This window comes from Zootermopsis nevadensis, unplaced genomic scaffold (assembly GCF_977971745.1).
Source record: "Zootermopsis nevadensis isolate Lab colony 2312 unplaced genomic scaffold, Znev_1.0 Znev_ptg000050l, whole genome shotgun sequence".
NCBI classification, from domain to species: Eukaryota; Metazoa; Arthropoda; class Insecta; order Blattodea; family Termopsidae; genus Zootermopsis; species Zootermopsis nevadensis.
This window is the reverse complement of record NW_028259182.1, coordinates 2774592-2802069: the sequence shown is the minus strand read 5'-3', so window position 1 is coordinate 2802069 and position 27478 is coordinate 2774592. Positions and strand designations below refer to the sequence as shown.

Here is a 27478-nt window from a genome sequence, read left to right as displayed (position 1 = left end):
AGCTGTTATAACAATTTTAAAAGAATGGCAGTAGATTTTCTTATTAACATAAATGAAATGTATTCTGGGTTGTGATGCCATGCAGTCTTCAGGAGAATGTTGGTAAACACCTCAGAGGAATGTTGGTAACAAGACTGCGTACATCACAACCCAGAAGACCACAAAGGAAAAGTAATGCATGGCTGCTAATTTAAGTACATTATTTGTATTTCTAAACACAGATTTCAATGAACAGAGATAATCACCTATCTTGAATACTGTTTGCAGACTCAATTGGTCTCCACAGAGTAGAGAATCTGAGCAATGTAAACCCTGCTGTCAGTTTGCACCTTTACAGCCCCCCATTTAACAAATGCAAGGTGTTTGATCAGCAGACAGGGCACAGCACATCAACAAAAGTGACATTCTGGTCCAAATTTGGAGAAAAATGGAACAGGGTAAGCATTGGAATTAAAAACAGATTCTCAAATGAGAATCCAGATTTTGGGAGTTTTCTCTTTTCCAGCACAGATTTATAACCACTATTTTTATCTAAATAGAAGACAAAAGAATTTTTCTGAATTCTGAGAAAAGAAGCAAAAGTGCTTCACTGCAACAAATGTTTATGTTACCAGTAGTTCAAATTCGCAGTGTGTAACACAAGTAACGTTACAGTACACAGCGTGAGCAGGCGCGAGTACATATTTTTCACGTCCTGATGCCCTCACGCTACACATCCTCACCAACTCATCCTCCTTGACTAATAATACTTTACTTTATGCAGTTTTCTTCAGGTACCTATCACTTATTTTCTCTTGGGACCAAATATTTTCCTCAGCATCCCATTCTGAAACACTCTCAAAGAGACCAAATCTCACAACCACATTAACAATGGGCAAAATTATGGTTTTGTATATGCCATTTTACATCAGGATACACACTTCAAACTCGAGCGCTTTACCGCAATAGTTCTTTGGTGACTGCCTTGCTGGATGTGCCTTTGGCCACTGCTATCACCAGACTTCCTTCCGTACGGATTTCTCAAAGAAAGAGTTTATTCAAATAATCCAATAAGCTTTAAGAAACTGAAACATAACACTAAACAGGCTGTTGCCAACACTGCCCCCAGAAACCTCATAAGTCCCACAAAACAAACTAAAAAGGGTGGCTGCCCCTCTTCAAGAAGGTGGCGGACGTCTTCAGCACCTGCTGTACAGGCGTTCTGTAAGATTATCCTAACAAATATAAAATTAAAAAATTATTAATTTATCTTGTTATATTGATGCCACAAAAGCTTACAAATAATGTTGCAATCAGGGTTGCGTTCTGAACGGAACACCGCATATCTTCAACGATATGACACGGGAATGAAAATATGAACAGCGTGTGGTAAAATTTTTAACAGGTGATATTGTACTTCCTAGCTGCATAATAACTGATCCCATTTTTATTTTATAGGACATACAATCATCTCATGCTCCAGAAGATGATTAGCATTGGCTTCTACAAGCTGTTCTCCGAAGAATTTCTATCCAACAAATGTGAATATTGGCTGTATTCTGTATAATGTTTCATTATATAAGATTTGAGGTTTTCACAGCGGTGAGTATGAAGATTTCTGTCTTCTGGGTTGTTGCGCCGTGTGGTATGGTAGATGTTTACCAATGTTTCAGAGACGGAGGCAGTATGACCTCCGAAACGTTGCTTAACATCGACCAGACTACACGGCGCAACAACCCAGAAGACAGAAATCTGTTTCATTATAGATGAAATGAAGTGAAACATAGGAACCTCTATGGATACATGATGAGCTAGTTTTTTTTATTCTGCAAGTATTTCACCTGGAAAGAGTTGCTGTAAGAGTCTTTATCTAAGTCACTAGATTAATGCTCACAAAATCCATAAGTTGGAAATATTAATGCATATATACAGATTACAGAAGTACTGAAACATTTTGTAAATTAAAACAATCTCATCTTTTGTTCTTTGTAAGATTTTTCTTCGCAGTCCCAAGTGATGTGAGATTTTCATAAGAGTGAAAATAAGGATTGTGGTCTTCTGGGTTACGACACTTTCATGTATCAATTTAGGTTGTGAAATGTTAAGTCTAAAAAGCATGTAAATTTATTGACATTTATAAGTTTACCTGCACCAGATACAGCTTAAAACAATTGGCAACTTTACACCTGCTCGCATAGTGACGTCTGATATACAACTGCTGACAGGTTTCTGGATATCTTTCCATCCTGTATGTCTGAAGGTTGCCAGGAGACTGTATATTGTGTAATGCATAAAATATTTCATCACTAGATGTGAGATGCCACATTCTTTCATTCTTTTGAACCAGAAATTAGTGATAAGTTAAGAATTATTTCATCAGAATAATTATAATCAAGTGTTTTCTTTTCCTGTAGTATACAAACTTTCATGTGTCAGTTAAGTGTTTTGCTGTTTATGTAGTTATTAATAATGCACGTATAACATTAATTTAAAATAGAGCTATATACAGATATAAGCCTTATATAAGAGTTTAATAAAGATGTGAGATATAAAGAAATAAGCAATTTATTTATTTCAGTAGTACTTCTTAAGTCCCAATCATCCATAAGGCATATCAGATGGAATTAAAGGCTGAAATGCACTGTGTATTAAGATGGCTGGAAGTTGATAACAGCCACGGTGGTCTAGCGGTTAGAACGCTGGCCTTGTAATCCTGGGGTCTCGGGTTCGAATTTATAACTTGTGTTGGGCAAGGCCGTGGTCTAGGCAACACGGAGTTTTCCTCCGTGTCATCCCAACAATTAATCCATTCACACACAGAAGAAGGCAATGGCAAACCACTTCTGGATCATCTGCCAAGAACGTATATGAACAGGTCCCAGTCCGAGAAAAGGATGGAAGGATCCTGTTCATATGGACCTGTCGTCAGACAGAACACTAAATAAATAAATATAATAAATAAGTTGATAACGAGAAAAATTAAAATAGATTCTGATAGGTACGGGTGTGAAACGTGGTCTCCCACATTATGGGTAAAACACAAGGTGAAGGAAGTTTCGAAAAGCGACAGTCAGAGCAATAGAGTCACGACCAGAATATTAATGAAAGAAGAAGATCCTCTTTGATGAATTTCATTGTCACTTCGTGCAATGACTTCCCATTTTTAATTGCAATTACTTTAGTACAGTCCTGGACAAATACTGATGTAACAGATTTGTTTAAGGGAGGAAAGGTTGTTATCGTATTCAACCCAGGCACCCCCAGACATGTTTTACTGTACAATGAGTTAAATTCAGATATCAATTATATTCTTGCAGTGTTCAGTGCAATCAGCTGGAAAAACCATGACTCTGATATGACACATCCATCAATAACGTCAAAAGTAGCGATCACCAGTTTTTTCCTCTGAGATCACCAGATTTCAACTTGTTCACAGATGTTAATTTATCGTGTTTATTGCAAGTGCCCATAAGGTCAAAAGACCAACATAACATGTCTCTAAACTGAATTTACATCAGTAAAAAGTTATTAATTTCCTTAATGCATGAAATACTCGATTTATCAAGTACGTTTTACCAGCAACTTTCAACATATGATCCCATAGCTATTTTTAGATTTTAACAAGAATAATATTCAGGTCCCATCATTAATGTTGTCAATAAATGGTTCTTTAATATGTGGATCAGTAAATAATAAAAACTAATGACAGTTATTGCACTGATTTCTTCACAGCTGAAGACTGACAAGATAACTGATATCACTGTTTTTAGTACTGTACTGCCCTATTTTATGTTACAGGTCCAGATTTTTTGTCTACTTCATAATGTTTAGATATGTGTATGGTCTATCCACAAACAAAATTTCACAATCGTAGGTCCAGCAGTTCATTATCAACATCAAGACACAAGTATGAATTTTATGCAGAACTATGTCATATTTTTTACATTCTTTCAAAAAATGTACAATGGAAAATTGGTGTATATTTTTTAAGAACTATTATGACACAAAATGTCTGGGCCCTACAAATAGCAGTGCTCCCCCACTCCAGAAGTTGGCATGCATGTTAATAAAATCTTAATAATTAACATACTCAGTTTCTCTTCATCTCCATCATTCTCTTTCCTGATTCTACTCTTTGTTTAGTAAACATAGCTTTCACATTTGCTGAAAATCAACCATTTCTCTGAGTGAACATAATAAATACAATAAAATTTTCTACACACATGCATATTTTATTGCAGTTTCTGTCTTTGGATCTAAACACCTTCATTCTTAAAATTCATCCTTGTTCCTCCTTATTCCCTATCCTCTATTTTTTCAGTATATAGCTGGAGAATGTGGAGCATTTCAAGTACTTGGGAAGCATAGTCACGACGGACGCCCTATGCACCAAGGAAGTAAAAGCAGGGATAACCATGGCCAAGGCAGCTTTCGTCAAGAAGAGGATACTTCTCACTAGCAAGTTGGGCTTGGAGATGAAGAAGAAACTAGTGAAGTGTTACGTATGGAGCAGAGACTTGGACACTCAGGAAGAAGGAACAGAAATACCTGGAGAGTTTTGAAATGTGATGATGTTGGAGAAGAATAGAGAAGATCAGGTGGACGGATCGAGTGACCAACGAAGAAGTATTGAGGAGAGTCAACGAGCAAAGAAACATTCTGCAGGCGATTACACGAAGGAAAGCTAACTGGCTGGGACATATTATGAGAAGGAATGGATTAATGAGTGATATCACCGAAGGCCAGGTTGAAGGAAAGAGAGGACTGGGAAGAAGACTGATACAGCTAACCGGCTACCTTAGACAAGGAAAGAAGATGACGTTCCAGGAATTAAAGCGAGAAGCTGAGAATAGGGAAAACTGGAGAGGTCTTTTTGGGGCAGAGCAATGGACCTGTCGTAAGACAGAACACTGAATAATAATAATAATCCATTTACCAAAGATATTTCTTCTTTGATTTATAATTTATTTTTCCATTCAGCCAGTGACAGTGGATTCACAAAATGCTTAACTTTGTTCACCTAAAAACATGACTGAGCAATTCTTGCAAAACTGAACAACATATTTCCAGCTGTATTGTTATTTAATATCTCATAACAGATTCACTGAGAATGGAAGATTGGTGGGACATGGTAGGTAATTGCTATGACCTTTTTAAGATACTGTTCCAGAATTTGTCGAAGGAACTGATGAGAATCACGACAAGCTTGTCAAGAAAATCAGCCCCTGGGTCAAGAATTGACTCCATGACTTCCTAACGACTAAAATTATACCCTAGGTAAAATTCTACTAATATTTCTACAGACTATGACACTATAACTATGACAAAGCCGACTATCTGGCTGCTAGCCTCACGTTCGCATGCCTAAGCAGAGGTGAACGATCAACCAACCAGATATATGGTTACGTGTGGTCAGCACGACGAACCCCCAGCCATTGCTAGTTTTCATGACCGGATTACGCTACTCATCGTAGCTCCCCAATTTCCTCACGATGCACCGGTCCCATACACTGGTCGAAAGCTCATGAGAAAATTTCTTCTTCCCCGAGACTCGAACCAGTGCGTGGGACTTCTTAGGGGTTGATAAATTTTTGCAGTAAATATAATGTTCTAACTAAAGCCATTTGTATTACAAGCACTATGAATATCTGTTGTCAGGTATACAATACGAGGTGCGATCGGAAAGTTTCAAGATTGCGCGTATAAAAAAACCCGTACACTTATCTCAGGTATTAAATTCATCCATCACCCTCGAAGTAGTTCCCCTGGGAGTGAACACAACGATCCCAGCGCCGCTGCCAAGCCTGGAAGCATCCCTGGAAATCTTTCTTTGTCAGCCTGTCAAGCACCATCTGCGATTCTGCCTGAATATCTTGCCAAAACGGCTACGGAAACCTATGAAATGCTAAAGCAAGCATTTGGGGAGTCCGCAATGGGTCGTGCACAAACTTTTGTGTGGCATTCACGTTTTAAAAATGGCCGAACCTCTGTCGATGATGACGAGCGTTCTGGACGACCATCTTCGAGCACAACGCCCGAAAATGTTACGAAGATTCGGCAGGCCATTCACGAAGATCGACGTCGTACCATCAACGACTTGTGCGAAATTGTTGGGATAGGCTATGGGACCTGTCAGCTGATTCACTCCCAGGGGAACTACTTCGAGGGTGATGGATGAATTTAATACCTGAGATAAGTGTACGGGTTTTTATACGCGCAGTCTGGAAACTTTCCGATCGCACCTCGTACATGCAGGTTTGCTCAGTAACCATAAATTCTGCTGTCATTATTCTACATTACTACTATACATAACTGTGTTACTTCCTTATCATCAGGTTTGTAATAGGCAGATTGTGTTGTGTAATATACACTGACATGTGTTTTACAGGAAGGAAATTAAGGTTCATGGGGTTTCCCTTATCTATTTTTTAACGCATTTTCCTGCTATGTCCTTGAAACACTGCAAGATAACATTTCTCTATATCTTCTTCCAGTTCTAACAAAACATAAATTGTTATAACATAAACACAGATTTCTGTTCTGTAGGATATGAGAATGTATGTGAGACACAAAGGAAAACTGTTAATTTGAAGTACTGTAATCAGTCAGTATAGTGACTAGGTGGGGACTGGATGACATGGGTTTGATCACCAAAAGGGACAGAAGATTTTTCCTCTAGTCTCTGCATCCAGGCCAGTTCTGGGGCCCATCCAGCCTCTGGTCCAAAACTGATCCTAAGACCTCTCAACATTCAAAATGCCACAGGCAGAAAGCCACCAATTCTTCTCTGGACTATGACCTCAGCCCACACACAGATAACAATTTTCTTTCCAGAAGAATAACACTGCAAATTAAAGCTAACTGCAAAAACTACATTACACAATTCTTAAGGGCTGACCACTTAATACAGTGAACATGGTGTTCTAACAGCAGCCATTTTTATATTTGGATCTATGACTCCTATTGATCAGTTGGGTATGTATGTAGGATTGTTCAGAAACCACATATTCCAGTGCTTATTCCATACAACTGTTTATTCTTGTACAAAACTGTGGTAACTGCATATGGAATTTCTAGGATTCAGATTTCTAGAGCATAGAGGCAAATAAGTTTCTTGAGATATTTCTTGTCTCCTTACAAGACATTTTCCTAAATATGAAGAGCACTGAGAACTACAATTGGTTTACCAAGTCAGCAAACCATTATAAATCAGAAAACACTACATAAGTACAATTTATCTCTGTACAAGTTCTTCCAGTTTTCATAAAAATTGATTATGAGAATGTCTGTGAGAAGCAGCAACGAAAACTATAAATTGTTTAATTTTTACCGTCTAATCACAATAAAATATTTTATTAAATATTAAAATATTATTACTACAATTAACATTTAATATTTAAAATATATTAAAATGATGCTCTTTCTATCGAAATGTTCGATTTACAATTAGAGCGCCATCTTTTTCACGACATGTTTCGGTTTTCAATGAACCATCTTCAGGTGTATAATCGATATAAATTCCATGACATCTCATGAAAACTATAAAGTCTACTTCATTTTTAAATTCACATTTTGTTAAATACATATTGTGCACTTCTGCAAAGGATACAGAGAAAATATACATTGCATCAAATTTTTCAGTAAAACCTAAATGTAACTTACACTGTATAAAAGGAATAAATCACAACACTTATAAATTGAATCTACAACAAACATTCTTGGGACATATGCAGATTTTTAAAATTAATATATTTCCTGAGTTACAAAAGTCACACGTTTGTGGTTATCACTGTGTTTGTGGTATTCCCCAACCTCGGTACAATGTCCTGCTACTGGAACAACTTCCTTATGTGTGGCTAATATAAGCAGCATAATCTAAGGAACTGTTACCAGTTGAAGGAGAATCTGTCGAGCACATTCAACACACTCTACATATCATACAATGAGGACTGTCGCTTTCCTGCTTGTGATTCTAGTTGTGGTCTGTGTATTCATTGCACAGCACCCTGCAGGTAAGCTACCTAATAATTTAATTTATTATCAGTGCTGAGTGAAATGGTTTAGACAAATTTACTATATTTTGAACATCTGTAACCTTTAGAATCCTTAAACTGGGAAAAAGATAAAGATTACCTGCAAAATGTCAGTGGGTCAAGCTCATAGGATGATATGTGTATTTTATTATGGTCATCATTTATATTCACATAATAAAAAAACCTATTGATTAACTCATAGTGCAGGTCTTCCTTAAAAACGTGATAATTATTCATCAGGAGAAGAAATTCTCTACTCAATATATATTTATTTATATCATACACAAACTTAGTTTTTAAAATGTTGTTGTTAAAATTAAATTTAAAATTTAGCGCTTTTCATCGTTATTACGATTACATTTTAAAAACTAAGTTTGTGTATAGACTGAAATAATAAATAAATATATATTGAATTTTAATCACAAACATGACGCATCTAAACTACAAATTCTCTACTGTTAGGGAGTCTGAAGGTACATTGCAGTGTTTGTAATAGCCTGTCACTGGACCCTATCCTGATCCAATTGAATCCACATCACATGATAACACCCTATTACTCTTAAGATCCAACACCTCCAAGTGATCTATTTTCTTCGTGTTTTTGTTCTATGCATTTGCATGTTCTGCCAATTTCATTCTTCATTTAATCATTCTAACAATATTAAATAAATAAAATGAACTATGAATACCCTCGTTCTGCAAAGAAAAAAATACTTTCATTATTTATTATAACTTTCTTTGTTGTTAAACCAGTTTTAATTCTAATTGTTCTCATTTTAACCAGTTAGGAAGTTACTTGGTAGGGACAACAGAAATGTTGTCATGGTTTATTTCAAGGATAAAAACTAGTAGTTACGCGCCTTTGCACACAAGCAATATGCACTGAACCAGTCTGATAGGCTCTTTGCATCCATACACTTTAATTAACATTTCCTTTTTGTCTGGTATTAATTTAAATAATCCTCACAGCCTTTTTTTTTGCCTTGTTCTCTTGTAGAAGCAGCATGTGATTTCCAGAACTGTTGGGTCACATGCCAAAGGGAGCACAGCATCAACTTCAGGCGGGCTTTCTGTGATGGAAATACATGCCAGTGTGGTAAGTTGCGCTGATTCAGCATTTATCCTCTTGTAACTAAAAGCTGAATAGAATGAATAGAACAGTCATTCCACAATAACTTCAGAATGTTTATAGCTTTTATAATTGTTCAATGCGAAATACACTCAATCATCTTCATCCTTTCAGGCATCAATAAATACACAGAAAACATGGAAATAGTTTGCTTATCCCTTTCCATTAAAATTATGTTTTAAGAAACTATAAACCATGGATAAATACAAAGGCTGGAACATGGATATGCATGTTAGAAATGTCATCTGACTGTCCTATGGATCCATGGAATGTAATAAAATATGTATGTAAACATTGATTAATTTTCTGTTTCTTTTTTCAGTGTTTGTCAGGGGATAGCTGCTGATTCGCAAGTTCATTCTTAAATGAAGATGACAAGATGAAGATGGACAACTATCATGACATTACCGTGAAATATATATTTCCTTGTCAATAATGTAATAATCATGTTCTTCACTGTGCTTTTCACTTTCAGCTCCCATGCCTTTATAAATAATACTGGCAACATTTTCTTTAAATGAAACCACATTAATCGTAAAGTTTATCTACTTCATGTTAACTTTCAATTTGAATCTGTAAAACTGTTCATAAATTGCTGTCATAATGATTATTAAATAAATGTACCATGAATTAAAAGTACTCTGCTTTATGTTACTTAATTACCCTCATTCAGCTACTTGGGAGACATAAAGGAGTCAGAGGAAGATAAAACAAATGTAGAAGTTTGCATACATCACCAGAAGAGACTGAGGATCAAAATAAATATATAACTGCAGTTTTTTGGAGTGGTTAGATAGTACGACAACAATGTATAGCTACTAATAATTTGTTCAGTCACTATAAACTTTATTGTTCTCTGTCCTCTGAAACTGCACATTCCATATCCTTTTTCAGATTAATTCCAAGATTATTCGTAATTTGTTTATCACAGTGACAAAAAAATGCACATATCTTCCTTCATGCAGGCTGCGGCAACTGTACGATGGAATGCACTGGAATACCTTGCTTATCCACATTCATTTCAATCCTTTTTCTAAGAATTTGTAAGCCATAAATATACATACAAAAGCTGGCTTTCAAACTGGCATTGTTTTACAATAATGAAATGCCAAGTTCACCTCGCTGTAGATCAAAATATACTACAATCCTTCCTGAAGACATACGTGGTTTTTAGTATTGTAAAGGCTGACTCCTAGATCTCATCGGCTGTCTTAATAGTTGCTCGAGTTGCACTGAGACATTCAAAAGGTGGTAAGAATTGCTCAGAAGTTCTTGTAAGTGTTAAAAAGTTTCCCAGAGTTGCACAGAGTCGCAGAATTTCTCTCATTTGTCAGTTGTCCAGAGCCATTCAAAGATGCATAGATTTCCTCAGAGTTTTTCCCCATTTTCACCAGACAACAGAAAGCATCTTCTCAATTTTCAGCAGAATTAAGACTGTCCTAAAACCATGTGCTGAGCAGATGAATGAATTTGTTACTTGCTGTGTTAAAGTTCGTGAAATATACCATACATTTAATGTATCTCTGAACCTGCAGCAACAAAATGTCATGCTACGGCAGCAAACACGTGTGCAAAATGGATTTGTACTCAGTTTATCACATAAATGTTTTTTTATAACTTCCACATTTTATAGTCGCACATACTTCTACTCAGATATATGACGATTACGGAAATAATACAAGATTGGAAAGCTGTACTCTTTGGGGTACACTAAAATTTCAAACACATTCTTTATCCCACAACACAGGTGATGCCATGAGCAGGGCAACCAAGGGTATAACAAATTTAACGATGGCATCAATGGTAACAACAGTATCCAATGTCACTGTTACAATAACGTGATGAAAGATTTGATGCACAGGCAAACATGGGCAGGCCAACAAGATATTTTTTGCTTATATTAAAGCATAAATAATACCTAATAATAATGAAATATCACATTATCCAGATTAGAAACATATTTGTCAAGGGTGATTTATAAATATTATTTAACAACGTAGAATTCTGCTAGAAAGCATAAGATCATGGAGTAATGATGAGAAAATAATTTTATAGCTACAAATTTAGCTGAAATTCCTTAAGTATCTGTAACAATGAAGCCATTCAATGAGTAATTACATGTTATTTCTGGTTCAGATAATACCACAGAACAGACATTTTTTTTATCACTAATATCATCCATATTAAATGCCTCAGAAGTAAATATAGTATTCATGATAAAATAAAATAAATGAGTAAAATATTATGTTTGGAAATTGTAACAGAAAGAGCAATTCGAGAGACCAATGATAATATTTAAATTGATCTAAGGTAAATAGGTTGTAGTATCATGAATTGGGTTAAACGATCTCAATAATTGGTCCAGCAAATCATGCTCCACCTTTCTGGTGTTATATGAAGTCTGATAAAGGACCAGACTGATTACATAGAAAGAAAAATTCATAGTAACTACGTTTCAATGATATGTCGTCTCAAATTACTCATAAAATCCACTTTTTTTGGACAAAGATTTAGGTTTCTTCCAACATATGTGCTGACATGACATTACATGACATAACTAAGCAGTTTCTATGCACAGAGGCAACTCAGAAGAGGCCAGTGGTCAGGATATGTGATAACAGTAATTAATTTTCTGATTCCTTACCAGCAGTAAATTTCTTAAACAAAAAATCTTCCAACTTTTCACAGAACACACTATAAGCGGGAGTACAGCAAATATAAAATCATCTCTGTGAATAGGTACCACCAGGTCTACCCCTTGTCCCAATTAACCGAGGTTTATAAATGCCAATTCAAAACTTCAGCATTTCACACAATCATAATGAAGTATTCTCGCTGTCTTGCAATTATCTGGATTCTTACAATGTCATTAACTGCAAGCATGCTATGCTCAGTAACAGCTTTACCTTTCTAATTAATTTTTCTGAAATTCTCACATTTACAAGTCTTATTTTATTCCCTTAATCCTTGCTATACAGCATTCAATATTCACATCTCCAAGAAAACCTAAAATCTTTGTAGTAGAGTTAAAGATCAAAAAGTTTAATTACATTTATAAGACGTTACAATTTTACAGTCATATATAAAGACTCAAAATCCAAGCAGGTGGCCATCCACACAAAATCATGTCAAACTATCAGTATGTTTAGTTATAACAAGTTCAAAAATGTTATATGTGGCACACTTGTATATACACGAATAAAAATAAACTGTTTTATGACACAAGCAAAGAAGGTTAAAATTAAGGAATAATCTTTAAATTAAAATTTTCAGAAAAATTTCAACAACATGAGCTGATAACCTGACTGCATCCTGTTGTGTTCACTGGGATGAAGGAGTGGCATTGTGGTTACGTACAAACTACCAAAACAGGATGTTCATGTTAAACCATAATACAGACACACGAAAACATGTTAGTTTACAAGTATAGGATACCCATCCCCTTCCCTTATTATTACAAATATCATTAATAACAAACAACTAATACCACTTCCATGGATGCTGTTAATGAAGCCAACGTTGATTTCCATAAAAATGTTTAGAAACTCCGGTATTCAGTTTGAACACCAATAGGACAACATTTCCTATAATAAAGTCAGGTGCAAAGTTATGTTAATCATATTAACAACTACATACCCATGTTTGGGACATTTTTTATAGAGTAAATAGAAAAAAATCTTGCATAAAAAGTACATGTTTTAACATAACAAATATTGTAAGTCATATACGTATTTCTTGAACAGTGCGTAAATTTTGATTAATTCTTGTTAAAGGATAGTAAGTTCATATATTATTACTCATTTAATCTAATATTATAGATGCCAATGGATGCAAGCATAACCAAATAAACAATAAATAATCTGTAACTGCATGGAGCAGATTGCTTCTTGAGAAGCTGATAGTCATTCAGCTAGTCAAGAACTTCTCACCTTTTATAGCGCCAAAAGGTTCACAATAGCCCGTCAGAAAACCCTGTCCCAGGCAAGATCAATTAAGTTCACACCTTCAACCCTATTTCCATAAGATACATTTTAATATTATCTTCCAATTTATGATGTGGCCAAATTAATAAAACAACTGATCAAATAATTCTATCAAATGCAATCAACTATGGATTTTGTTTTTAAGCTCTTTTAAAAAACAAATTAATCTCAGTGCTAAGATGCAAGTACAAATTATAGTGCTGAAAGTTTTATACAGAAAATTAAATGTACTTCAGAAAATATTTTTCTTTTCACTGTATATAATATATTGAGACAAAAGATTTACTGAATCCCCAAACAATCTCATCACACCTTCAAATATGGCCTTGCATCAACACAAGAGAATTCTGTCTAAATTGAAAATCCATATGCCATTTGGGTCAATTTAAACTTCCTATATATCTGACAATATATGATAAATTACATCTGTATCAGTTTGACACTTACTTCCTTAGATACACACTTGGCTGTGCTTAAAGAGGCCTAAACGTTCTCAGCAATGATGCTAGATCGCAAAATACTGCATTTGACTAGTGTTTATTCCATTGGATAACTTTTAGAAGTACTTCTAATGTAGGTGAGGAAAACGCTGAATTAATGTCATAGCATGGTTATTACTTTTCACTGTTGCTCTAAGTTGCAAGAGATGGAAAAGAAATATGGTGTCAAAAGGGAAAGAGATAAAGCTACAAAAGAAGAGGAGGAAAGGAGTTTGAAAGTTTTTTTAAAAAAAAAGACCAGCCACTGAATTTCAAATGGCCTTTTCCACCAGACATTACAGAATTTCTAGTCATCGTTATCACTGGTAGCTACAACACACTGTCAGCAAAATTCTTGATAAGATACAGCAAGTTTTCCTTGTTCAAGGCTGTGGATTTCCAATTTCTTTTCCTGACAGTCTTAAACAGGGATACTCAACCTTCAACCGGCATGTGGCCTCACAACCTTTTCATGCGGCCAGCCACATGATTTGGGAATTAGCGAATGGGAGAAAGGAAGAACTTTTCTGCTACTAAGAGAAACACTAATGTAAATATAAATGAATATGTATACACAGTATCTAAGTGTAAGGGTACACAACAGCAAAAGGAAAAGGTATATTTAACCCTATAATGTTAAAATTTCATTATTATAGAAAGATAAATTGTTCCATTGTAAAACCACGTGCAATTTAACAAAACAATATAAATATTACTGTGGTATTAATAACTAAATTTTTATTAAATTAACGACCTGAATCAAAAGCGGTTTGAAAACAATCGCCTTTACAATAAACTCAGCTGTATGGAGAAATACAACAATTATCAGTTTTCAAGTGAATACCAGATATACTCTTTACGTTAAAAAAAATACAGTTCTGCCTACTGCCCACAACATTCTTTTCTGCAGCCCTCAACAAAGATATGAACAGCCAATGCAAACCAGAGTAACAAAAATGTTGCTGAATCCCTGGTCTTAAAAAACTATCATTATTAATACCAATACCAATATTTGATAGAAATAAATTCAGTAAATTCAGAGATAACATTCACAGACGGATAGCCGGAAGAATGTGACTTTACTTACACGTGTCCACTTCTTCCACAGAAACCACAATGTTGAAGCATACGTCAACCAATCTATAAAACTTTACAGACCCCTTTTTCAGAACTATTAATCACGCAAAGCAACAAGTCAATGAGTCACCACATCCCTGTAGTGCTAAGGTCAATGGATTTATGAAATCATGCTTCCCACATGCCTTCACGGCATTATGAAAACACCAGGAAAATGTCTCATGCTCCAGTACTTTAGTTACTTCTTCTTTTTCCGGTTTAACAATGTTTGTACATTTTCTGGTAGCCTTTACGGGTCCCCAACTTTTCAGTTGGCTTGATCTATCGACATTCGGTAGGACTCCTTGGACGAGGGATCGGCCCGTCGCAAGGCCTCTACCTGTACACAGGACAGCACAACAGAGACATCCATGGCTTGAGTGGGATTCGAACCCACGGTCCCTGCGACAAAGCGGCACAAGACCCACGCCTCAGACCGCACAGCCACTGCGGACCCCCTATTTTAGTTGCTTAAAATTAAATAAATAATCTACAAATTAACCACACAAAACAGTTGAAAGAAGCAAGTGTACCAATATGAAAGCAACAAAATCAGTAATATGCATATTTTCTTCTTTGACAGAGAAGGAAAGTCCATTTAAATGTAGATTAAATGTTAATTTCGTAACCAAAGGTCACAATTTCAAGTTCGTAGGATTCATTTGAAAAGAAGAGCTAATAAAAGACGATTTTATTAGTGAATAACAAATGCAAAGTATATGACGTACATAATATCATGAAATTACTCTTATTTATTACATACAAATATTTTCCTCATATACACAACTGTAACACTCAAGAGAAGCAGAAAGTTAAGCTCATTTCCTTCTGAAGCTATAAATGCACGTAGACATGGAAAGGAATGTTTTCTTCAATTGCTACTATCATGCAGAATGACATGAATATCTGAATATGATGACTTCATATTTGAATATGCAAACTGTATGTGCATCTTCTTTTAATTCACATACATGTATCATTAAACTTTATAAGTTCGCCAGTCAATTACACAACAATTTTCACTGTCTTCACATGTTTCACTGCAAAGAAGACAAATGAAACAAGTGCCCAAAGAACAATGTCCTCATAACAAATTTGTACAAGTTCAGTTTCATCTAAACATTAAGCGAATTTTGTTCACATTGCTACCAACCAATATCACTAATCTTGTATATTACAAGTAAAATTCCCATGCTGATAAAAAAAATTATAAAAAGATTCAAAATTTATGATTACATTAACAGCCAAATATGATACAAGAACAACGCTATATTTAATTTTATACAGTGCAAACACTGAATTATTAAAAATTCTGCTGCACATCTTATATCAATTAAAAGAACTCCTTCTATGGCGCAACAGCCCAAAGTCGAGCCTTGGCCTCCTCCCACGTAGGACGTTTCCATGTCTTTGAAGTGTGCAATTATGAGTAGTGAGTGACTAGCCCACTCCCTCAGCACAATTTCTACTCAATCCTGATTTGTCTGCTACAGCCATCTAGTAGTGAATCAGGAGAGACTTGGGTGAGAAATGGCCGCTGAATTTTGCTTACAAAACATCTCGTTCATGCTCGTACGGCTCTTTTATGACATGGGACCGCTAGCTTTACTTCCCCTCTGAAGGAAGTTATGCTATTGACCTCGACAGGGTTTCAACCCACGATCCTTGGGTCCAGTGGCGAGCACGATAACCACTAGTCCACCGAGGGCGACGATTAACAGAATTACTTCACAAGAAAGATGTTTAGGACAAACATTTTTATATTTTCATGGAAAAGAGTTCTTAGTATTCATCAGAGTTTGATTAATGTTCCTCTTGCATTTATTGCATAACAAAGACAAATAACAAAACCAGTATCACAAATAATTCACCTGCAAAATCTGTGCACTTCAAAATGAGACAGCAAGAATCCAATTTCATTTTAAATTTTACTGTTACTAAATGTTATTAATTCAGCCTTTACTGTAACATTTTATACATATATACATATATTATTTTAAAATAAATGTGTAAGGATGAGAACTTTATTTAATGACAGATGTAACTGCTCATTTCTTCTTATATTTACATTGGACATTGTATTGTTTCCATTATAAATCACTGATATCAGCACTGGAATTTTGCCGGTGATATTGGTGCAAACTTTAATAATGAATAGCAACTCATATCTTACACCTGTGGTAGGCGACAGGATGTACGCTGGTGCTCTCTAAGAATACTGGGTGTGTTTTGACAGAGCCATCTCCTCACCTTCATCTGCCGCAGCACTACGTCCTGATCTACTGCCGTGTCAGCTACTGACACCCTGATCACCCCTCGGTCAGAACTTGAGGTCTTTGATTGCCTGAGGAAGGTCTGGAAGCTTCATGTCTTTTATTTGTTGTGGGATGTTCATATTCTTGACCGCCGATACAGCCCTTGCAGGAGCGGCTGCGATGCCAGCCTGCAATCAGACAGAAAATATCATTTTTAAATGACTCCACTGCATTTATTGATGAGGATAACTTTAATATTTCATGTTTCTTTTAACTACCACTTTCACACACACTGTTTACCACTTTATAAGCGTTTATCAAACTACATTCTTCGGCTACAGGTTCTATGAATCTATGTGGTTACTGAAATTGTATTAAAAACCAAGAGCTTCTGTCATTCTTCGTTCCCCTCCAAAATTACAGATGTAAGAAAATTTAATAGTAAATGAATATTTTAATTAAAAATGAAAGCTGTCTCACTATACGCCATGCAGTCGACTGGGTGGAGAGGAGGCATAGCTACTACTCATTCTTAGCCTCAGCACCAGAAACAAGTGAATGGTCAGCATCATGCCCCAGCTGCACTTTACCCCCAGAAACGACCCTGGTAGCCAAGGACAGGAGGCTGGGTGGGCCCCAAAGACAGCTACTTAAATTTTAATAAATATGTATACATAAGATTAACACATGGCAGTGGTCCAATACAAAAATACATATAAGCATTACCTCTTGTTTTTCCAGTTTATTCTGATCTTCGATCCGAGTCAGGATTTCTGTCATGTTTGTTTCTAGTACCATGCCTCCCATAACAAGCTCATTCAATATGTAATGAACCTAAAAAATAAATCAGGCACCATGGCTATAGACTTGTGAAATTTATTTCACTATTCAGGATGCTACAGTGAGATTATTTCCCTAGTGCCCTACTAATCAGTCACTTATGTGGAAGAGCAGGATAGAGCTTTAGAGTTCCAGTGGAACCAACAAACCCACAGACTACATACACTAAAAAAAGAACTAACACAGATCATAGAAAACACTGGAAATGCTACATTCCCGGCGGTCCTGTAGAAAGTATACATTCATGCGTAACTGTCATAACTATGTAATTGGTATTTGTATTAGAAACAAGTACTGTATTTGTGCTATGGTGAGTTATACATCATTGGCTTATACCTATGAAGGATCCATGGAATGTCAATAAATCCTACTCTATTATTTCTATTCTGTTCTATATTGACAGAAGTTAACTTTGGGAAACAGAGAAAACTTTGCTTAACTTATTTTCCTTCAGTTATTCAATTGTATGAGAGTTTGGTCTATAAACATTTTGCTTTATGGTTCCCCAAAAATAAAAGACATGCAGGATGAGGTTGAGGAAGTGTGCTGGCTACAAATCACAATTCACTCTGTCAGTGGAATCACATAGTTGCAAATTATGCACTACTTTTGTCTTAAATGTTTTCAGTATAAGAGTTTTGTGGCAGGTCATGCTGACAATTTTGTAACCCCAGTCTCTTATGTGAGGCAATAAGGGGATTTCCTAAAAATGTGTGAAGCCTATCATAAACTTCATTCAATTTCCCTTCAGTGAGTACTCAGTATCTTAATTTTGGTTTTGTGTCAAGTAATAATCCTGTCAGTAAAAGTATAATTCCAATTCTATTAATAGTTCTTCTATGAGGAACTTCAACATCCAGAAATATTCACCTTACTTTTCTTGTCAAATCACTTTTCACATGAACAGTTGTTCCAATGTTTTTCTCACACTGTCATTCTCATACAGGAATTAATGTGAATAAGTGAATGACTGCTTACTGCACAGTGGCAGATGTTAAACCAACATGCGACTCCAAATCTTGAATTCAGCTACCCCATAACACGTAAACTTGCCTCATGGTAGTTGTTCTGTGATTTTCTGGGGCGCTCAGAAAAATGCCTCACTATATTTTTACATATTGCACTATATCCCAAAATAATGGTTATAAGCTTACCTTATCAACATGAAAGATAAGGTCAAGTTCACATACATTCTCAAAACACTTATCCAACGTCTCAACAAACACTTGAATTAAATCGAGAATTCCAAGTTCCGATTCTGATGAATCCACGCAAAATACAAAATACAGTGTAGCATAGTGACGATATATCAGTTTATAGTCTGAACCGCCAATCAAACTGAAAGAGATTAACAATAATCAAAACATTATTTATATAGGCTATTTCTACAGAAAGAATAAAACATATTAAAATAAAAATGCAAAATTGCAACTAACCTGCCTCCTTCAAGGAAATTGCACACATTATCATCCCGTTTCGAGACCAACTGAAATGTTTCTTTAATAATTTGTTGTTGCATATCTTCATTCTGTAGTGAAGGAAACAAGACTGAAGTAGGATTCATATTTAATATGCACCTTGCACAATAGATACATTTAGCTACCTAGTGATCAGTTACAGGCACTAAACAGAACCACAAATAATTACATCTTTACAATTCAAAACTACAAATCATGAATTTCAAACTGAAATAATACACGCAATCTGCTTACGAAATATTGATAAAATTTGGACATTCTCGGTTTTCCATGATTATTGAACACCAATATGGCTTTAATCATTCTTTTTCACTTATGTATGAAGATACAACACCACAAATTAACAGACCCCTAATTAATCTGCAGCTACACAACACATTTGTATGTTACAAGTATAGGTTATCTATGACTAGCACCACCCAACTTTGTTGGTCTTGGTCGAAATCTGTGATGTTGGTGTTACTGACAAGCAAGGGAACGTCTGCATGGTCGGCAATGCTTGTTTTTCGAGATATCAATGCTTCGGAAGCCGTGTTAGGAAATTCGTTTCAAAATTTATGTGAAAGGTTAATTTTTTTGTAGAAAATAGTTGAGGGACAGACGACGAGTGACAGTAAAACATCAGCTGTGGCACGTGGTTGGAGTGGTCATTATCTTGCATATTCCGTTATCATGAATACAAATACATTTCACGAAATAGATATAGAACGTAAGCGTTTGTGCGTGGAAAACGAAAACAGTGGGGCGAGTGATCCAGTGGATGCCCAAGAGGAAGGTAGGAGAATGAGCCGTAGAAAGAAAGCAAAAGTTGAGTACCGGAAAATGGAAGAGAAATATAATCAATTGTTGGATGAGGAAGACGCATCTGAAAAGTCTAAAGTTCCTGGTATAGGTATATCTGAAAAGAAAGTGACTCCAACCCAAGAATCACAGTTGGCAGATCAGATTTCCGCACCTGCAGATTTGCCTTTAAATAATTCAATTAAATTAGAAAAAGATGATCCAGAATTTGATCACGATGATCCGACAGGCCTAGAAGGTGCTGCATTTCAAAGCAGGCTACCATTTGAAAAGATGACAGCTAAGGAAGCGTCTTCATTTCCCGATATATCTCAAGGTCCACCACAAACACAGAAAGTATTCTTACACATTAGAAACAGACTGTTACAGTTATGGCTGGAAAATCCTAAACAGCAGTTGTTATTTGAAGATGCCTTGCCTCAGATTGAACCACCTTATAACAGTGATGAGCCATTGGCTATGCGAGTACATGCATTTTTGGAAAGGTATGGTTACATTAACTTTGGAATATTCAAGAGGACCAAAGTTATACCTGCAAAAAAGCTAGGAAAAGTTGTTGTAATTGGAGCAGGCATTGCTGGACTAGCAGCAGCACAGCAGTTGAACCAGTTTGGGATGGAAGTGGTTGTCCTGGAGGCAAGGGATCGAGTTGGTGGCCGTATTGCTACATTTCGTAAGGCCAGTTATGTTGCTGATTTAGGTGCAATGGTTGTTACAGGCCTGGGAGGTAATCCAGTAACTGTTCTGTCAAAGCAGATTAATATGGAATTGCATAAGATAAAGCAGAAATGCCCTCTTTATGAATCAAATGGAAACACTGTGCCAAAAGACAAGGATGAAATGGTGGAAAGAGAATTCAATCGTCTTCTAGAAGCTACAAGCTATTTATCACATCAGCTTGATTTAAACTATGCTGGTGGAAAACCTGTTTCACTTGGACAAGCCCTGGAATGGGTAATAAAATTACAGGAAAAGAATGTCAAGGAAAAACAAGTTCAGCATTGGAAAGCTGTGATAGCTCTACAAGAAAAACTGAAAACCAATCAACATAACATGCTGGCCTTGAAAGAGAGAATTGAAGAGTTAAACAAGCAATACAAAGAGCTCTATGAGAGTAAAGGCTTGAGAGATATTACACAAGAATTTGTTATGCGTTCAAAACTAAGGGATCTAAGTAATGCATGTCATGAATGGGACCAATTTCTGGAGCAGCAGAAAGAAATTGAAGACAAGTTGCATGAATTGGATGCATCACCTCCAAGTGATGTTTATCTGTCATCACGGGATCGCCAGATATTAGACTGGCACTTTGCAAATTTGGAATTTGCAAATGCTACCCCACTAACAAATTTGTCTCTAAAGCACTGGGACCAAGATGATGATTTTGAATTTACAGGCAGCCACCTGACAGTCAGGAATGGATATTCTTGTGTTCCTGTTGCACTTTCTGAAGGTCTTGACATCAAACTCAACACTGCTGTGAGACAGGTCCGGTATGGTCCAAATGGAGTGGAAGTAGTTACAACCAATTCTCGCAACAATAGCAACCCCATTACATACAAAGGTGATGTAGTGTTATGTACATTGCCACTAGGTGTGCTCAAACAGTCAACTGCATCCAACACACAGGGTGTGAACAACATCGTGCAGTTTGTTCCTCCATTGCCAGACTGGAAGGTCTCGGCCATCCAACGCCTTGGTTTTGGCAGTCTGAACAAGGTAGTGCTCTGCTTTGATCGCATTTTCTGGGATGCCAGTACTAATCTGTTTGGTCACGTAGGCAGCACGACAGCAAGCAGAGGAGAGTTATTTCTTTTCTGGAACTTGTATCGCGCACCAGTTCTTCTTGCACTAGTGGCAGGAGAGGCTGCCGCCATCATGGAGAATGTCAGTGATGATGTCATAGTGGGTCGCTGTATCGCTGTCCTCAAGGGTATATTTGGAAATGCAGCTGTGCCTCAGCCCAAAGAGACTGTGGTGACCCGTTGGAGAACTGATCCATGGGCCCGTGGATCTTATTCCTTCGTGGCTGTGGGATCCTCAGGGGGTGACTACGATATGCTGTCAGCACCAGTGGCACCACCCACTGCATCTGGACAGAAATGTAGACTTTTCTTTGCGGGTGAACATACCATAAGGAATTATCCCGCAACAGTGCATGGGGCGTTCCTCAGTGGCCTTCGTGAGGGTGCGCATATTGCTGATGAATTCTTGGGAAGTCCGTATGCTCCATCACCCCAGCCGTCTGCAGCAGTTGTTAGAGTTCCACCAACAGGAACGGCCCAGTAGTTAAGATAAACCATTTATAACCTGTTGATTGCTGTCTTCTGGGTTGTAGTGCCATGTAGTCTGGTAAATGTTTAATGATGTTTCAGAAGAGCTTACTGCCTGTATCATTAGGGACACTGATCAGAAGACAGCAATCTACATGCTTGCCACTGTGAGAACCTGAAATCTCACCTGATGATTGTGTGTGTGTGTGGATGTTATAGTTTTTTTTACTGTGTAGCTTTGATGTTTGAGAAATTATGTAGAAAAAGTGATCATACAGACAAACTGCTTTTTCTTAATGTTTGTGTTCATTCTTGTGGAGTTTCTTCACAGATATAAGTGTTAGTTAATACATTGGTCTGAAGTTTCTTACAGCATCATAAATACAGGATTGCATCTGTGATCAGGAAATAAATGGCTGGGATTACTTTGTTACCATTACAATTGCAGAACTGTCCATATGTAATATACAACAAAAATATAATTTCTCACTTTCTCCTTCCACAATTTTCTGTCTTCTCCCTGAAACCCAACATTTATTGTTGTATCTTCCTCAATTTAACTATGCAAAAAAAACATCTGTGGACTTTTTTTTGTTTTTAACTTCTCCGACTGACCCACATTTGTCACTTTTGTACTGTTCCTAGCATTATAATTACAGAACTGTTGAATGTTGATTTCTAATACAGCTTTCATGTGTAGGGTAATCAAATCAAAGAGGAAAAGGTGGGTGGGGCATATTGCACAAATGGGAGACAAGACGTTTCAGAGGTCACCCATCATAGATGGAGGCAGCAAGGTACAATTCAGTGATTAATTTGTATGCATAATTTCCATCAGTACAGATTCCAGCTGCATTAAATTTACTGGAGATTACCTTGAAATTTTTCACTATCACTGTTTAAAATTTTGTATGCACAAAATACAGGGCAATCCTCTTGTTACAGGCCCCAGACTTTCAGCAATAAAACCATTATTTATGCTTTGATGGTGCTCAAATGTAGGTAGACACTCAGTCCTTATGAAACTGTATCCTGTCACATAAGGTGTTGAAAGTGGTCGCCCTAGTGCCCACACACAACTGGATGTGATTCTACAAACTGGTAAATATATTTTAAATATCTGCAGGAATGCTGAACCAGTGGTGATTTCAAAGACAACATTTGCCAAGAGACTGCAGTCACGTGTTTGCCAATTTCAACCATTTCATCCAGTTGGGAATGGTTGTTGAGAATGTATTTCCCAGCAGCAATACTTTGCAGCCAGTTGTCTTATTTCCTGTGTCAAATACATGACACAGGCAAAGCACACGGTTTCGTCCTGGGTTCAGTACCTATAACGCTGGACCACCGCTGGTGCACAGTGGACTTAATGTTAAAGTCTGAATCCTCTAGTGACAGGATCATCATGTTTCATATAACATTCTGGACACATGCCTATCTTCAACTGTTCATTAAATATCACCATCAAACAAAATAAAAATACTGATTTTGTATGACTGCCATATTTTTACACTCTACACAATATAACCTCAACAAAAGTTCCATAGGATCTTAATAATGTATTACTACACTAAATTTCAGGATTCTATAGATAGTGGCACTAAAATTGCAGCCACCTCAGGAGATGCATGTTGGTATTATTGGTAAGAGTTGGTAGCCTCTAGTGAGATGATGCTCATACAAAGTTTTGTGAAAATTCTTAAATTTACTAAAATCTTACTGTATTATCCCAAAATATGATGTGCACAGTTTTATATTCTTTTTAAGAAAAAAATAAAAGGCAAATTTTATTAAATGAACTGTCAGATATGACAACCAGTTTTTCTTATACAAATCATTTTGAAAGAAAGGTGCATGTGGTATTTGGATAAATACAGCATTAATAAAGATAGAAATGGATTCATGAAAAGATGAATATTATAATACCATGAGAATGTCTTTCTGTTAGGTTGAACTTGACGAGAACAGTCAATCATATTGTTCAGGTGTCCTTATGTATTCAGATTATGTAGACCTCATCTGTGGTGTAAGCCTTGTCCAGATGAAACTACTGTCACAACCATCAACATGAGGAGGTGGAAAGGGAGTGTTTCGAGCCTTGAAGTAATCTGAAGGTGCATGCATCACGAACTCTACGCAGTCTAGTTTCCGAGGAATATCCTCTTCTGGTCCTGTAAAGGATTACCAAATTATGTTCATTACCACATAAAATATCAGTTGTATCTTGTGCCTTTTCACACGAATAGGATATGAATAATTAATTTGGGGTTTATTCTTATAGCAAGTGACTAACAGAACTTTTTCTTTCTGGTACTTACATTTTCACTCAATAAATTACCATTAACATAAGACTAGAAAGGGGCCAAAAATAGTTTATTCACAACACTTCATAATAGTTGAAATTTAATTACGACAGTGTAATATTACCTATAATGTAGGTTGCAGGATCAAACCCCTCCTCTGGGTTAGGGCTTGCCTGTGTAGGAAGCAGCCATGTCACTACACAGCTCTTTTCACAATACTGATCTGTAAGCAAACCACGGATCTGGGCATAATACAGTCCACCATCAACATCTCGCATTGACACAATATCTCCAATTTGGAAATAGCTTCCCTGGAAATTAAATAAAAGAATATCTGCATGAATTTCTTTAAATTATTTCATTATAAATCCATTAGTTAATAATGAATGACAAATTGTATCATAACAAGAAATTTGGATACAGAGATGATGATGACCTCTTATGGAATACTAACTAACTAGATGGCTTAGGGAACCTGAAGGTTCATCACCGAATTAACCAAAAAGCCCTCCACCGGTCCCTGTCCTGGGCAAGCAAAATCCAATCACCTCTAATGGAATATTATTTAATGAAAATTCATCAACATGGAACAGACACATATAATAATACCATATGACTGTCTTTAGATGTTAGGGAAAATGGGCTAAAAACACACATTTTATAACAAAAAGAGTAGAAAAGTATGCCTCAGTTCTTTGTAATTCTACATCTCTGTACATACACACTTATTACATTATAGAAAAAAGATTATTTTAATTCCTTTATAATGCCGACAGCAACTATATTAGAATTGTGTATTATTCGATTATAAGGGTTTCGACAATGGTGTATTACAATCTGAATTAATGAATTTTTGGAAACTGTCCATCATCTGGTATTCTATAAAGCACACACTATTTCAAAAACTGGATCTATTTTCATCTTCAGTTATTGGGAAAATGGGCAAAAACAAATCTATTTTCAACAGTATTAATCAACAGCTGAGATAAGAGTATTATTCTGTATGAAGTTTCTTTCCTTGAACTGCTCTTCTGGAAAGTTTCAATTGAGTCTAACATAAATTAATGGTTATCCCCCACTATGACTAACAGCACAAGATAAAACAGAATGTCATATAACCAATGGTTAGATAATTCAGACTCTACTCTAAATACTAAATCCTGTTTTTCCAACATATACATTTATTCATATATTTGAGCCCAAATGAAGAAATTACAAATAATCCACAATGTCAAAATAAAGCAAACGCACATTATTCCAAATTAGGATAAACACAAAGTTTTACCTTATAAAACACATAATCACTAGTCACTGGAGTAGAAACAGCTGCAGGTGCTTTTGTACACTGAAAAAATACATACACATATCAATTTATGACCAATGCAGAATAATAAATGTCACACTACCAACAATCATTCATTGCTGAGCTCTACTAAGCATTTTAATTTCACAAAGAGTTCACTATACTTCAGGTGCAAATGATGTTCATTATTTTTTTAAGTAAATAAAAAAATTTTGGCCCCTATGCCATTTAAAGCTGGCTTGACCTTTGCTACTTGGTTGCATAATTCATAAAACTCACCGTATAAATATTATTAGCAAATATAAAGAACTGAACTAGACTAAATACGCCCACCTTCACAACAACGTAAGTTGTGCCAAACTTATAGAGAAGAGCTGTCCTCTGCATGATCAATGTAAATGAGTAGAGCATGGTTTGAGTTCTCAAACATTATGCCAATTCAACACAATCTGACAAAAACCAAGAAAACCATATCTAACCAGGAAGCAATATTATTTACAACAGCATAAAGAAACACACATTTAAGCTATGTATTCACTATGCATTTTGGATTCAAATTATTATCAACAGTTACATTATTACAGTACTTCATTTACATCTAATATGAAATAATGTTAAACAGCACAGTCCTACATAACTTTGAACCCAACTACTACTAGCATGTTATGTCTATGTCCTGCACTGTGACAAACTCATTTCCTCCTGATAATTCACTGCTGCTGCTGTGGCATGCTGTACTGGTGGGTTTCATATTAAGTGAGGCACAATGTATGATATTTAGAAAATGAGATGCTGTACTAATGCACTTGATAATGGCTAAAAACACACATTGGAAGTATAGCAGAGATGAGTGGTTGATAATAGCATTGTACTACTTCAAATGGAGACTTGTATGAGGAATAAGGTGCAACAGAACATAAAGAAACCAACTACAAATTTGGAAATAGGTTTCCTAATCCGAAAATTAATGAAGTTATAATGCCTGGCTTCCGGGGATTTACCTAATTCCACCAATAATACTACAAAAGGGCATAACTTACACTTTTCTTGAAAATAACTCGTCTCCCCTTTCCTTTAGGGGCAACTGGTTTTGGTAGAGCATAAGGATTTAGTCTTGTCTTATAGTTTCTTGTATTTCTTGCACTCTTCCTTGTAGCAATTTTCGGTCCGCCACTATCCTGAGTTCCAGCTTTACAAGGGTTCACAGGCTCTTCAACTTTAATATTACTGCCATTGTTTTCATTCAGATTAAAACAATCATTGCACAGTTTGCCTTCCGAAGTGCTTTTCCACATACAACATTCAGTCTTTTGGCACTTAACGCATTCTGGTTTTGTGCCAAAAGGCATTTTAAAAATTAGTTTCACAAATCTGAATCAACAAATAACCTCACTTTACTCACATTACTCCGGCTGACTGTAAAACACGATTGCCAACATAATAAAATGTGTGTGTTTGTAACCAACATTATCTCTTTCCGGTCTTCCTTCTCACCACACATATACC

At 36.1% G+C, this 27478-nt stretch overlaps 5 protein-coding genes across 9 annotated transcripts in view; 3 read left to right on the top strand and 2 right to left on the bottom strand.

Moving 5' to 3' along the window:
- LOC110831578 (cysteine dioxygenase type 1) overlaps positions 1 to 2539 on the top strand; it is an 18160-nt gene extending 15621 nt beyond the window's left edge. For both annotated transcript variants that reach the window (XM_022067740.2, XM_022067738.2), the window contains 2 exons: positions 268 to 437; positions 1438 to 2539. In XM_022067740.2, the coding sequence (XP_021923432.2) occupies positions 268 to 437; positions 1438 to 1473 (206 nt within the window). In that variant the 3' untranslated portion in view covers positions 1474 to 2539. The remainder of the gene's footprint in view (positions 1 to 267; positions 438 to 1437) is intronic.
- or (AP-3 complex subunit sigma-2 or) lies at positions 2081 to 19779 on the bottom strand. Of its 4 annotated transcripts, XR_015538704.1 has the most exons (7): positions 19527 to 19738; positions 19251 to 19342; positions 18969 to 19152; positions 17701 to 17808; positions 16970 to 17162; positions 4916 to 9151; positions 2081 to 2898 (listed from the first exon to the last, which is right to left on the bottom strand). XR_015538704.1 is itself a non-coding variant. In XM_022067772.2 (5 exons), exons 2-5 carry the CDS (start codon positions 19331 to 19333, stop codon positions 17040 to 17042), a joined length of 498 nt encoding a protein of 165 aa, XP_021923464.1. In that variant the 5' UTR covers positions 19334 to 19342; positions 19642 to 19779; the 3' UTR covers positions 15396 to 17039. The 4 variants fall into 4 exon arrangements, 2 of the variants coding, with proteins under 2 accessions (XP_021923464.1, XP_021923463.1); XR_015538703.1 differs by lacking the exons at positions 2081 to 2898; positions 4916 to 9151 and adding an exon at positions 15396 to 16216; XM_022067772.2 differs by lacking the exons at positions 2081 to 2898; positions 4916 to 9151 and having other exon boundaries at positions 15396 to 17162; positions 19642 to 19779.
- On the top strand, positions 7867 to 9780 carry LOC147871525 (termicin-like). Its single transcript, XM_087360845.1, has 3 exons — positions 7867 to 7991; positions 9010 to 9108; positions 9464 to 9780. Exons 1-3 carry the CDS (start codon positions 7922 to 7924, stop codon positions 9478 to 9480), a joined length of 186 nt encoding a protein of 61 aa, XP_087216971.1. The 5' UTR covers positions 7867 to 7921; the 3' UTR covers positions 9481 to 9780.
- Su(var)3-3 (lysine-specific histone demethylase Su(var)3-3) lies at positions 19774 to 22871 on the top strand. Its single transcript, XM_022067770.2, has one exon. It carries the CDS (start codon positions 19965 to 19967, stop codon positions 22380 to 22382), a length of 2418 nt encoding a protein of 805 aa, XP_021923462.1. The 5' UTR covers positions 19774 to 19964; the 3' UTR covers positions 22383 to 22871.
- On the bottom strand, positions 22826 to 27478 carry LOC110831581 (GATA zinc finger domain-containing protein 1). The gene is made up of 4 exons (XM_022067744.2): positions 27013 to 27478; positions 25955 to 26014; positions 24794 to 24980; positions 22826 to 24537 (listed from the first exon to the last, which is right to left on the bottom strand). Exons 1-4 carry the CDS (start codon positions 27319 to 27321, stop codon positions 24371 to 24373), a joined length of 723 nt encoding a protein of 240 aa, XP_021923436.1. The 5' UTR covers positions 27322 to 27478; the 3' UTR covers positions 22826 to 24370.

Excerpts from the sequence above, each read along its gene's own strand:
- LOC147871525 (XM_087360845.1), top strand. The coding sequence starts at position 7,922 with ATGAGGACTGTCGCTTTCCTGCTTGTGATTCTAGTTGTGGTCTGTGTA. Across the intron at positions 7,992-9,009 it reads CATTGCACAGCACCCTGCAG|AAGCAGCATGTGATTTCCAG; the intron begins GTAAGCTACCTA and ends GTTCTCTTGTAG.
- LOC110831581 (XM_022067744.2), bottom strand. The coding sequence starts at position 27,321 with ATGCCTTTTGGCACAAAACCAGAATGCGTTAAGTGCCAAAAGACTGAA. Across the intron at positions 26,015-27,012 it reads GAGTTATTTTCAAGAAAAGT|TGTACAAAAGCACCTGCAGC; the intron begins GTAAGTTATGCC and ends GTATTTTTTCAG. Across the intron at positions 24,538-24,793 it reads TCCTGCAACCTACATTATAG|GACCAGAAGAGGATATTCCT; the intron begins GTAATATTACAC and ends AATCCTTTACAG.
- or (XM_022067771.2), bottom strand. The coding sequence starts at position 19,595 with ATGATTAAAGCCATATTGGTGTTCAATAATCATGGAAAACCGAGAATG. Across the intron at positions 19,153-19,250 it reads AATTTCCTTGAAGGAGGCAG|TTTGATTGGCGGTTCAGACT; the intron begins GTTAGTTGCAAT and ends AATCTCTTTCAG. Across the intron at positions 17,163-17,700 it reads ATAAACTGGAAAAACAAGAG|GCTGGCATCGCAGCCGCTCC; the intron begins GTAATGCTTATA and ends GTCTGATTGCAG.